The 12937-nt window shown below is 46.6% G+C and overlaps 1 protein-coding gene across 2 annotated transcripts in view; it reads right to left on the reverse strand.

Moving 5' to 3' along the window:
* The window catches only part of COL22A1 (collagen type XXII alpha 1 chain), a 167115-nt gene that overhangs the window by 85376 nt on the left and 68802 nt on the right, over window positions 1-12937 (reverse strand). For both annotated transcript variants that reach the window (XM_078593716.1, XM_078593715.1), the window contains 6 exons: window positions 9250-9303; window positions 8238-8291; window positions 6495-6530; window positions 5438-5467; window positions 5132-5185; window positions 3882-3935 (listed from right to left, as the gene is read on the reverse strand). In XM_078593716.1, coding sequence (XP_078449842.1) covers window positions 3882-3935; window positions 5132-5185; window positions 5438-5467; window positions 6495-6530; window positions 8238-8291; window positions 9250-9303 — 282 coding nt within the window. The remainder of the gene's footprint in view (window positions 1-3881; window positions 3936-5131; window positions 5186-5437; window positions 5468-6494; window positions 6531-8237; window positions 8292-9249; window positions 9304-12937) is intronic.

Below are 12937 nucleotides of genomic sequence, written 5' to 3' on the forward strand. Positions count from 1 at the left end.
GGGGTTTGAGAAATATGACATCGCATCAAAATGCGCAACTTTAAATAAATATAGGGAACACGTTCTACTTAATTAAATAGACTTTTTAATAAATGTTTTCTCCTACAACATCAGAGTGCAGCGCCACATTAAATACGCACTACAATGACAATAGTTTAAAGCGATTTGAAGCATGTTTTATTTTTGTTGGGGGGGGGGGGGCAGAGCTTTGTGACGTCATGTTTGAGGGGGGGGGGGTCTGACTTTTTGTGACGCCGTGTGACGAAGGAGGGGGGGTCAAAAATCGTCCAAAAATCGCGTGACGTCATTTATGGACGGCCCCTTTCCCCAAGTACAAAGTCAGCAGCCAAATTAATGCCAAAGCTAATGCCTTATCTGAACGGCAAACACTACTCATGGCACTCCTGCCAAAAAGCACTTTCATTGAATCCAATTAGATTTCATAAATCTTTTAAACAAATACATTGGGCAAGTTACACTGAGGAGATTAGGCACTTGCAACTGAAGAAAAAAAGGATCAAGGGTTTTTCATTTTTGTTGTGGTTTCCACTGTTTTAAAGATAGTTCGTCAGCTGACACCATCCGTTTGACTCTAGGTCTCAGCCACCTGTTTGAAAGTTATTTAGAACCTTTGTTATTGCACATGTAGCGTCACCAATTACATTTCTTTAGAACTGCTTTTTGCATCGAGTTTGTTGTCCTTCCCCGCACGATTACATTGCGAGAGACGTTCAACGTACAAACACACCAGTGACTGGGCCCCAACAACGCACGTCATAATCAATTCGTTTGGTGAACTTAATTTCAACTCGGTTTTTTTTCTCTTTCACTTAGCTTGGCAAAAAATAAATAGATTGGCTCCGCGAATGTCTTGTTTCAGTTGCATCGCTGTGTCACGAGGTGCTCGGATGAGTGGAGTGCCCCTCGGGTGAAGGAGGGGCCACGTCAGACACGAACTTCGTGACGTCACTCTTTAAAGGACAAATCTCTCAACACGAGGTCACATTACTGCTCTGAGAGAATCACGCGCGCCTACTTTCGTCTCGCGGCGTGCTACCGGTAGCACAATTTGGGAGTAAACTATCGGGAAAACATTAAAACAGTTCAGTTCGCAGCGCCGTAATGACAGGGTGTTGAAATTGATTATAATAATGGGGCACTAGCATTGGAATTGCAAGTGAAAATTACAAGTTTGCATGCAGTATTGCAAGACACTTTTTGGAATAGGAAAAAATATGAAATCACATGACTTTTAGATGGGAATATCAAGTCGTGTATGATTGGGCTAGGAGATTGTCAAGAGATGGCCAGAAGATGGCAACAAAGCATGGGATTACTGTATGAATATATGCAGAGCTTTGCCTGATTCTCTCAAAGGCATTGGTTTTCTCTGGGTCCTTCAATTTCCTCCCACATAGAAAGCCAAACACTCACTGACCACACCTCCCGAAGCAGGATGTTCCTGGATAAATTACGGGTATTAAGGTTTTCAATGCAATGCCGCTATTATACAAAGACTCCCTGGTTTCATTGCAGCAGTTGAAACAATGGGGCAGGTTTCTTAAATCCTTCTGCCTCTCTCTACCCAGCAGTAGTCTAGGCGCCCCGGTGGCGAGATGTTAAATCCCTCGTCTAAGTATGTAGGAGGTCGTGGGTTCAATCCCGTGCATGGCACATGTATATATGGAGTTTGCATGTTCTCCCCCTGATCGTGTGTATTTTTCTCCGGGTCCTCCGGTTTTTCCTGCCACATTTAGAAACGTGAGTTCAGAGTATTTGGCTGATATACATTTCCACGCGATAAGCCACTTCGTCGAGCCATCATTTGTGGCCAGGTCGCTTCTGAAAATTAGCTACGTTGCTCAGTGGGACCTCACCTGGTGGTGTAAAACAAAACAAGTTTAGCATAGTTTGTAGTTTAGTATAGATGGGTCCACCACGGTTGGTCGATCGGTAGGTCACATGTGGTGGGATGAAGTGTGAGGAACCCCACCTCTGCCCAAAATTACTCTCTGGAAGTACTCCCCAGAGCCACCCTATAGGGAAGGCTCTTCCGCCAGAAGTAATTGTGATTGAGCAATTGCAGGGCTGCCCCTTTACCTCGAACCTGTGATCTTATTTATCATTTCAAAATGTCAGGTGGAGTCAGAGGGCCTTGGAGTGATGAAAAAAGTCAAATTCATTCATGTAGCTGCCTACCGTCATCAGTGTGCCGTATCATTGTGGAGAACCAGCAATGGGAAGGCATGCTAACCGGTAAATCTGCCGCTGTGTGACTTTGCATAATCCCGAGATATTTTCCATGGTAAGGTACATACCTTTCCTTATACGGCTTGCGGTATATTAATCTACTTTAACACCAAATGATCTGTGACTGGATGCTTCGGCAAAACGCACGGTGGACGTGATGCATCGTGGCAGTCGGCAACAAAATGCGAATGAAACGTCTGGCAGAGCTGGGTAGCGGCTAAAAGTAATAACCGTGTCTCCCCTTCAAACGATAAGCTGCATCTAAATGGGCGTTCACTTCGGAAAAAAAAACAACAATAAAAAGGAAAGTATAACCCATTCAAGTGCCTTTTTTTTCACTGCAAAGATGGCAAAGGATTAAGTTCGGAGAAGCACACCGTTTGAGTTGTGTGTATTTTTCAGCCCTTTTTTGTTTTTCTAAGCCGGGGTACCTCAGATTTTGTTTCTGTAGCTGCGCTGTACGGCGCTCCGATGGGTTTGTCGGTGCGTTAATGCGCCGCTGTCTGGGCACGATGACGTCCGTCGTTTCGTGCCCCCCCCCCCCCCCCCCTGTGCCAGGAGCTTCTTCCCGGAATCGAGTTTCAAGTCAGCTCTCCCATCACGCGCGCGGCGAAAACGTCGGACGTCGTGCCAATCAGCGGCGTGGTACGACCCGGAAAAAAAAACCACCGAAGCGGCCTTGGGAATGCCGTCGCAACTGAGTCCCGTTGGCAGGAAGGGAGAAGGGAGAAGGGCACGGCTACGCACGGTGCAAGCGCACAGGTCATGTCCGCTCGTAATTACGCCATCATTTAGCGATCGCGCGAGGGGGGTGGGGGGGGGCAACTCCGCTAAGCGTGGAAAGCACCCGCATGGCCAATCACATTTAAATGCCCGCGCGGTAGACATCGCACCCGACCGGCCCAAATCCCGAGAGTTTCCCCCTGCCGAGTTGAAAGAGCGGGATGAAATGAAGACTGCTAAGCTTGTGCCGAAAGGTTAATTGCTCGAGTAGGAAACAAGCTTCGGGATGTAAGGAACCTTTAACCCCTCTAAACTCCCAAGGGGGCTATGATGTAGGCCAGGGCTTTTAAAACGTACAGAGCCACCCATCTCTTTAGCTACCCGCACGTTTGTTTTTGGAGCAGTGGAAAATTAAGCTACAAAATTGCGCGTACGTTTACGTGAATCATAGCTCGCTAACCAAGACAATTGTATTTTTCTTCAGATATAAAAAAGTTGTTTTTATTTTATAGAACTAGCAGCCCACACGTCCTTTGGAAATTACTATCTGCTCGTCCTTCCCTCAAGCCGGCCAGCCAGCAAAACTTTTGTCTCATATTGTACAAGTGTGATAGAATGTCCCAAGCATTTGCGTGGGATCAACAGTCGGGGAACCTCAGAATAACACACCAAACTGCAGTTGCACCACAATGCCACTGCTGGTGGAGCGAATGCTGTGCCCCACCGCACAAAAACACCAACGAAGCCCCTGCATCGTAGCATTGCAGTCAACCAGCCACGTGAACGCATCGACCGGAGAAACTCCAAAAGCAGAGTTTCCTGCTCTTGCACGATTCGAGTCGCGAGACGCCGCTGGCTGTCGGCATCGCGACGGCGCGAGGCCGCTGCCGTGCGCGGTAGTGACTTACCCTTTGACCTTCTTTGCCGGGAGAGCCCTCCTTGCCCTCCGCTCCCAGATCGCCCTGCAGGACACAGGATGCAAAAACCCAACGAGTCAAGGCCCCCCCACCATGCCATCCCGAGGTGCCACCAACCTCGGCTACAGCGGCTGATTGCGCGCAATTAATAAAAAAGTGGTGGTGGTGTGATGAACCGCGCGCCTCAACGGTTTTCCGAAGCTTCCATCTTGACTGGGCGTGGTGGCGCGCCCGTGCTATCCGGCAATTCTGGAAACCAAGGTTTGGTGGATCACGGAGATCATAAACCCGCTGCGCTGCGAGGTGCAAGTGCGGTAACCGGGATCGGCAAACCTGCCTCTGTGGAAACCATTTGGGTTTTATCCCCTCGTTATGCGCGGGGAGTGAAGCGTGATGTTACCCTGGTTTCATGCCACTTTGCCAAACACCCCGTGGAAAGGACTAGGTTAGGAAATGCCAATAAATGACCCTCGTGAATTGTGGTCTCGAGACTCAGTGAGGCTCTCCTCGATAAATAAATGAGAGCAACAACGGTCTACTGTGCTGCTCCAGGCACCGTTGTTTTTCTCTCATAAGCAGCAACACACTTGTTAAGGAATTTGTCAAACACCTTCAATGTAGGCCATTGTTTTTTTCCTCCATGATTTGGTTCAGATGGTGAGAAAATTGTTTGAGTGAAAAAAAAAATAGCACGCGTAGCTTAAAAAGCATAAGACTGTCCTGAAATGTTTTATATTTATTTAGTTCACGTGTAATGTGAGCCCTTGGTATAATCACCGCTGGAAGAGACTGTAAAAAAATCAACAACAGTCAGCTGATGCTGGTACCGGGCTGCGGCCGCCGCATCATTAAAAAACACAATCGTGTACATTTTTTCTTTTTTACAAAACGCAGCCCTCTGAGCGAACGTCTGAATTAACTCCCAGGAGAAATACACGAAAGGAGCTGTTTACAAACGGTGTTCCAATTTTCTAGTTGTGACAAATATGCCGCAAAAAAGTTTGCGCGAAAATGACGCACACCGCCGCGTTTCTTTGGCTTTTATTTTTAGGTTTGACAAGTGACAGCCCTTTCTTTGCTTTTATTTTTACATCCCAGCGAGCGTTCCACTCCCATCCTCGTGCAGCAGACACATCCAGGGCTCGGTAATTGCGCGGCGAGTGTGGCCAGCCTCTCCGCCTCTCCGAGGCTTTCTTTGTGTGACGCGAGTTTGAAGGTGTTTCCAGCCGGCCTCGCGTTACCTTGGCTCCAGGAGGGCCGGGAGGACCGGTAGGGCCAGCTGCACCGTGGTCTCCCTAAATAAAAAAAGACAGAGGAGTTCAGCCCCTTTTCGAGGTTTGCCACGGGAGAAACCCAATGTTCTACTCTGTCAAAAAGTGATCCGTCTATTACGAATGCGAAGAGTCGCTCTAAAAAAAAAAAAGGCCTGACTCTTACGAAACATCCCGCTGTGCTCTATGACCGATTGCAAACACGTATTCCATGAACCTAATTGTTTTCATTCAACATCGGCGAAGTTGTGCTCTGCGATGCATCGTATTGCTTACGCGCTCTCCTTTTAATCCCTGCTGCGCCACCTGCAAACAAACATCAACAAACAAGTCTCTTCCGTCTCCGCAAATCGACAAAACACATCCAAAGTGCTGCTCGTGGGTGCAATTAGGCACGGAGGACGGCAAACAACCGCGGGTGTTTTCAAACTCTCCCGATCGAGGAACGTGGGTCTGTAAGGCCCCGCGGTCATAGCGTGAAGGGGAAAACCAACGGAATATCTCGCGCATCGCCCAGCTGCCCCGGCCCTGGGACGAGTCTGTCAGCGGCTCCTTTCTGCCGCCTAATTATCGGAACCGGCGCGTGACACGGCGCGCGCCAACGCCGCTCGCGCTCATTCATCCGCACGGCTCGCTGCTGCGCCGCCGGGTGGCCGGGGGGGGGGCAGGCGGTGAGCCACGTGAGGCTGTCAGCAACGCTGCTGAGAATGAGACAAGGCAGGCGGTGCTGGTGGCGGTGAAGTGGTGGTGGTGGTGAAGGTGGCGGTGTTAAAGATGGTGGTGGCGGTGTTGAAGGTGGTGGTGGCGGTGATGGTGTTGAAGGTGGTGGTGGCAGCAGTGGCGGTGTTGATGGTGGTCGTGGCGCTGAAGGTGCTGAAGGTGGTGGTGGCGGCCACAGCAGAGGCAAGAGTTTCTATTTCGGGGGGTGCGGGGGGGTGGGCGTGGGTTGGGGGGTGGCAGCTGTATTAACGCTTTGTGCTCTCCCCGCCCGCCTGGGCCCTCACACCGCCTTCCGCTACGACTCAGTCAATCCACCGCAGACTCCGGCTCCGAGAAGTTTCGCCGCGGCCGTCGACGCGCGCGCCTCTCATGTAACTCCTTAATGTGAATTATAGATCTGCAGGGCGCGTATCTCCCACAACAGCTGCTCGGCTTCGTCTGCACGACAAACGAGCAGGCACCGTGCCGCACAGAGTAATTATGTTTGGGGCGAAACAAAAAAAGACCCTCATCCCACGGGTAGCAACGAGCTCCTTACAAACCCCCACCCCACCCATTCTACCGCAGCTCTCCCCGCCCCCCCCCCCGCCAACACGATATTTCAGTCACTTACAATGTCGCCGGGTTGTCCAGGCGGTCCCACCTCCCCCTGCGGGCAAGAAAAGAGCCGGCACGGTGATTAATAAATGTTTTTTTTTTAAGCACGTGTGTCCTTCGTTTTCCCTTGGTCACAGGTCTCGTAAAATCCCTGCGCAGAGACACAACGCGCGGTCCATTCATCACGAACTCGCGTGGGTTATCATCTGACTGGCTTTAAGCATATGCATGAAAAAGTGGGGAGCGTAAATGACGATCAGAGCAAACCAAATGAAAACACAATTTCAAAATAATAACCGTGCATGAAAGCGAGCGTTTATAAAAACGTGTAAAGTGAAATTTCGATTTAAAGCTTTCGTGACTGCAAGGATTCATCTTCTTGGTTCTTTTGGTAAAGCAGCCATCCTCTTCACCTGAGGACGGCTGCTTGCGTTGTGGCCGAAACGTCGTGAGAATGATTTTATTATGTTTTATTTTTATTATTTTATGATTTCCCTTCTACGTACCTTTACCGAAAGAACCAAGAAGAACGTGTAAAGTGAGTTGGGTAGTTTTTCCTCCAATCGACTTTTTTTTCCCCCGCCAAGCTGGTATAACCTTGCTCAAATCAAGTCGGGTGTTAACTCTTATTCATTAAAACTTAAAGAGTGCCGTTTGTTGCTGCCCGCAGGGCGTTTTTGGGTCTCCGAGCCTGCGCTCGTTAACCGCCGCTTTACAAAAAGAGCGGTGATGCTATTTTGTAGATGTGCTATGTTTGAGTTTCAGTTAATGACAATCACAAAAGTGCAACTGATAAAATCAAATAATGGAATTTGGACAAGCACACTTTGCTCTTTGCAGCCGAGATGCGCAAGCTTGTTACCACTGGACGGAGTGCATGGGGAATGGGGTGCTAATGATTTATAACCCAAAAGAAACACCACTTAAACCACAACATTTACCAGGTCACAGTAGTCTGGCAAACTTTTGGACGTTAACCGTCCAAAACAATTGGCAGAGAATATAATTAAATCAATATGGTAAAAAAACTCCCAAAGTTTAACAAACGAGGAATAAAATAAACATTACATAACAATACTGTATACACACGTCAATCGAAGAAACTTAAATTCATATTGCTGTTTGAATTTTTGAAAAAAAATAAACAAAACTTCAAACTCTTCTCATTCAAAAGAAAAGCAGCAAAATAACCCAGCAATATCGCTGACAATAAAAAAAAATCTCACCATTATTTAAAAATTCTGAAGCCACAATATTGGACGGAAAACGGCCACTTCAGCAGCCCTGAGGGCCAAGCAGAGTTCTACGGAAGCCACTAAAAACGTTTAAGAATCAATTTTTGTTGTTGAATTTTGACGAAACGCCAACATTCATCGCAATAAAAACATATTTTAAGATTGAGTTTAAACTTCCCGATGTCAACAATGGCTTTCGATCCTTGTTTTGCTTGACTATTTGCCGGTTTATTTATGGAGCATCACAAATAAAACACTTTTCAGAGGTCATGGCGACCTCCTCGCAAGCTGATTTATTAACGGCACAATTGTTACATTTCATTGAAACCGGAATCTCAGATGGCAAGGAAATTGGTAGCTGCTCGTAAAGGCCATGCTGATTGGCTCTGTCTCATGGATAAAGCCATGGATGAAAGTGAGAGGCCATTCTTGACAAGAGTTTAAAAATGCGGCAGTGTTCCTTGTTAACTGAGGCTGGAAGGTAAAGAGACTGCTGAGTGAGCAGTAGGTGTGAGGATACATACTCTTTCTCCTCTAGGCCCAGGAAACCCAGGAAATCCATTACTTCCTTTCTGGCCCTGAAAATCAAAACAGACAAAAAAATAATGATAATAAAGATGCATTTTTTTAAAATGTATTTTTTCTCAATTTTTTTTCTAACTGTGGTCTCGTGAGACAAATGTACATTCTGCAAAGTTCACCGGAAATTACATCAACTTATGTTTTATAGAATGGGCTGCGGAAGGAGATATGACGGAACTACGTCTGAGATCGCTTCAAGTTACCTCTTACACACACACATGAGGGGTGCTGCTCTCTCCTCGGCACACTCGTACAGAGGAATGTCTGTTAAATGGCAATGAAACTGTTTATATATATATTTACAGTCTCAGAGCTCGAATTTTGTCAAATTCAGTGCAAAACCAATTGTAATATTACACGTTTGTGCGTGCAGTCAATGGCGAACGAGCTGAGACCATGAACCCGCCGAAACTTGAGAACCCGATTTTAAACATGGCCGGATACCTGAATTCGAATTCAGAATTTCAGCAGTTGTGGTCCAGTGCTCGAAAACTCTGAGCCACCCAACCAAACCTCCGGGGAAAGTAATTCTTAAAATTAAGAACACAAACTGGCACCTCCGTGGATAAGACAACATATGAAACATATCCTTGCTTCCAGTTTATTGGTAGACATTTATAATCGTTTTTATTTCCCAATGGAAAAAAACATTGGAATGGTCCAAAGCAGATATAGAATTTAAAAAAAACATTGCGGCACAGCGAAATGAAGCCGATTGCGAAGGGTAAATCAAGAAAGAAAAAAAACGCATTCACACGAAACGCGGATCAATAAATCACAATTTAAATGTCTTGCGAAAGAGGCGATTTTTTTTCTCTCCCATGCCTGTAATTTTCCATTTTGCGCAGCGCGGAGGGAAAGGCAGCACTTTACTGGGACGCAGGTAACATTTTTATAAGGATGGCCATAAACGTGGCTCGGGCGAGAGAGCGTGGCGCGTGTTTGTTTACGTACATCCTTTCCGCTTAGTCCCGCGGGTCCCGGCAAACCTATATCTCCACGGTCACCCTGTAAAAGCAAAAGAGCTCATCAAACTCAATTCGCATCCCCCAACCCCCTTGCACAGCGAGGCCGGGCAGAGCCAGCTACATATTCTCCGCGTGTAAAAAAAAGAATATATAAACAAAAACACACACACCAATGGAGACTAGGCTCTAAAAAAAGCTGTCTCGGGTGTGGACCAATCAACTTCAAGGACAGTGCATATCATTATCATTATCAGAGTTGTTTCTTTTTGTTTGCATTTTGACTGCTTGTGTTGTGGTTATTGCAAACATGATGCCTTGTATAAAGGTGTCAGTTTTTGTACCAGTTGAAAGGGTAAAAACCTATTACTATATTTTGCCACTGGTAAAAGAGATGTCTCATAGCACACACAATGGTATTTTAAAATATATCCTCAACTTGGCTATAATGGTATTTTAATTCATGTTTACAATGATTCATTGGATCAGTGTTTCGAAAGAACACAGCCCTGCTCTGTCTTGAGCCACACTACTCTCATAAAAATATATAAAAACAACCGGCAGACTCTTGTGACCCCCACTAACTGAAAAAAAAACCTCTCCCAGTTCACGAGAGCCATCCCACGCGTGCATCACGTTTAACACGTAGGCTTTTGTGACCAACATTATCCATAATAGTATTTTTTTTAGCTAGAGCGCGTACATATAAATAACTGGCGCGCTATTTTAATGCGTCAAACCTCACCAATTGGCCGTGTAGGGTGGTGGCGGGTTTAACGACACATTCATATTAACGCGATCTAACCTAAAAAAACAAAACCTCGATTATGTGTCACGTGCTCCCTGAAGGCCGCGGCGTCCCTTAAGCGCCGCAGAATCCCGCGGGGGATTTCAGCATCGTGAACGGCGGGGCTGAGATTTAAACCCTCCCTCTACGTGTCTCGCACATATGGTAAAAGGGTAAAGGTGCAGCCCTGCAATTTCTTGCTCACGCCCACTGCTGGCCGAAGGGCCTTCTCCGCATGAGGGAGCTCTGGAGAGGACCCCTCTCGACAGTAACTTGGCCTGCTCTTCCACACTGACCAGATGTCTCGGAATAGGTGGGAGTACCCACACTTTACCCCACCATACCAGACCTGCTGATCGATGGTGTTTGTATTAATACTGCTTCGTGGATAGACGTGGAGGGGGGGGGGGGTTGGGGGAGGGGGGTTTAGGAACATTTTGCGTCTCCGATTAGTACGGTTTGCTACGTACGGTGCGAAAAAAACTCAACAAAATGTATATCCAAACTTGTACCATTGCGTCATCTGCCATGCTAACCACTTACACGACGACAGCGATGGTAAGGTCCATGAAATGTTGACTCTAGATATCACTAAATGTTTGAACGTTAAACATTTCAGCAGCACAGGAATGCGCAAACCTATTTCTCACCCCTTTGTAGTGCCCTGTGTTGTCATTCTCCGGATGAAAGTGTCCCGTAATGTGTTTTACTTTGAGAAGGCATGGCATTTGTTCAGGGGCAATAATATCACACAGTAAGGGCTGCTCAAATTACACTGATTACAACAGTGATATCAGTTAAAGGTGTAGCCCTGAATGTTTTGCTCATGCCACTGCTGATTGAAGGGCTTCTAGGAGAGTCAGCTCTGGAGAGCTCCTCTGGAGGGCATTTTGGCCTACCCTTCTGCACCGGACAGACACTTTGGAGGAGGTGGGGAGTACGCACTACACGTTTTCCCAACAATCAGTTGGTTGGTGACGTTGAACCAGGTGCAAACCTGTAAGGACTCCAAATCTCATTTGTAACGGTGATTTAAAGACTCTGAAATTGTTTTTTTCTTCAAGATTGTCCTGCGTTGAGATGTTTGGCCAATGCCACCAATGAGTGTGTTACACGTGGGAAGAAACCGGGGTGCCTGGAGAAAACCCACGCATGAAAACGGGGGATGCACCGATGGGTTCACAAGCACACGTGATGTACTGCCACTGCATGGCCACTATACCCAGTTGTGTGAAGCTCTAGATCGCAGGCATGCTCCACTATGCTTCTCCACACTCGAGATTTATATTCTGCCGATGAACGGATGGATGAATGATGTGTAAATAAAAGTTATTTGCAATAAAAAAATATAGCAACACGGATAAGGACCGCAACAATAAGTTTCTGCAATATACACACCTCAGTATAAACTGCTGCCTCTACAAAGGCTCCATATTCACATGGCATCGATGTGACCTTGATATCCGCATGACCTCGATGTGACCTCGATGTCCACATGACCTCGATGTGACCTCGATATCCACATGACCTCGATGTGACCTCAATGTCCAAATGACCTAGACATCCACATGACCTCGATGTGACATTAATGTCCAAATGACCGAGACATCCACATGACCTCGATATCCACACTCAACGTTGCTAAGTTCACATTGCCATACGAATGGAGCAGTAGCGTCCGCTTCCACAGTTCTGTTGGCTTTGCGAGGTTCGCCACATTACCCTGGATTACAAGGCCGGAGTCAATAAAGTTATAAAAATCTGGTCACAGACATACACGCTAACATACACCATGGAGTCATAGACAAAGCTCACCCACATAGCCTTTTGTAAATGTATTGGGGCAAATACTATTAGTGAGAATCTATTAAGGCTGGCACGGTACACAAACTTCTGTGGCCAGGCACTGCTGCCAGCCACATTTGTCTTCCCAATGCTAATATTTGCACATGGCACCAGGCACACATTTAAGAATGAGTCGATCTAGGGAAGGCCCATGACCGGTTGAGATATTTGTCACTGGTGTTGGCTGTGAGCGAGAATCGAACTCAAGTCTCAGGGTTCGTAGCAAAGTGTGCTAACCACTGCACTACCGCTCCCCAAACGAGCATAGATAGAATTCCCGTGTAGCCTTTAACAAACTGTCATGGAAAATTCTGTTACTAGGCACCGATGAAGGCCCACACGGTACACAAAAGGGTAGGTGGTCAACACCACACTCGGTCACCTTAGTTTCCCCCAGTGCTGATGTTTACACATTGTACCAGGTACTCATCTAAGGCAGAGTCGACTTAGGGGAGGCCCAGAACCAAATCAGATAATCATCATTGGTGTTGACCGTGAGTGGGAAATGAATTCAAGTGGCCAGGTTCGTAGCGTAGTGCGCTAACCAATGTTCCACCACTACCCAACACACAAAAACACATTAACAAATACACCATATGAAAAAATAAGCATAGGTTTTACCCTTTCTGGCAATAAAACACGAGGTGTTAAGATGTTCAAACACCAAATAGAAACCTTTTGCAAGGAATCAAGTCTGCATTAACCACACGTACTTGTGTAGAACAAAGGTCCCATTTTAAACACACATCATATTATAACGCACCCCCAACTTTTCATTTAAAATAGATGGGAAACGACTGTGTCATATCATCCGTAAAATACGTTACATGTGCCAAATTTGATGCGACCCTAGGCGCCACAAAAAAGACACAATCCAGGCTTCAACGACACCATCCCTATGCCACCGTATGTGCCTTCATCCAGCAGCATGTGCATTTAATGTTCCCATATAAAAAACCCCATTTAACTCAATAATAGAACAAAGAAGATCAAAACTGCCGATTACAGTATCCTGTCCTCCACTCTCCTTCTCTGCCCAGCCCTC

The sequence above is a fragment of the Lampetra planeri genome, chromosome 4 (genome assembly GCF_965212315.1).
Source record: "Lampetra planeri chromosome 4, kcLamPlan1.2.h2, whole genome shotgun sequence".
Lineage (NCBI taxonomy): Eukaryota > Metazoa > Chordata > Hyperoartia > Petromyzontiformes > Petromyzontidae > Lampetra > Lampetra planeri.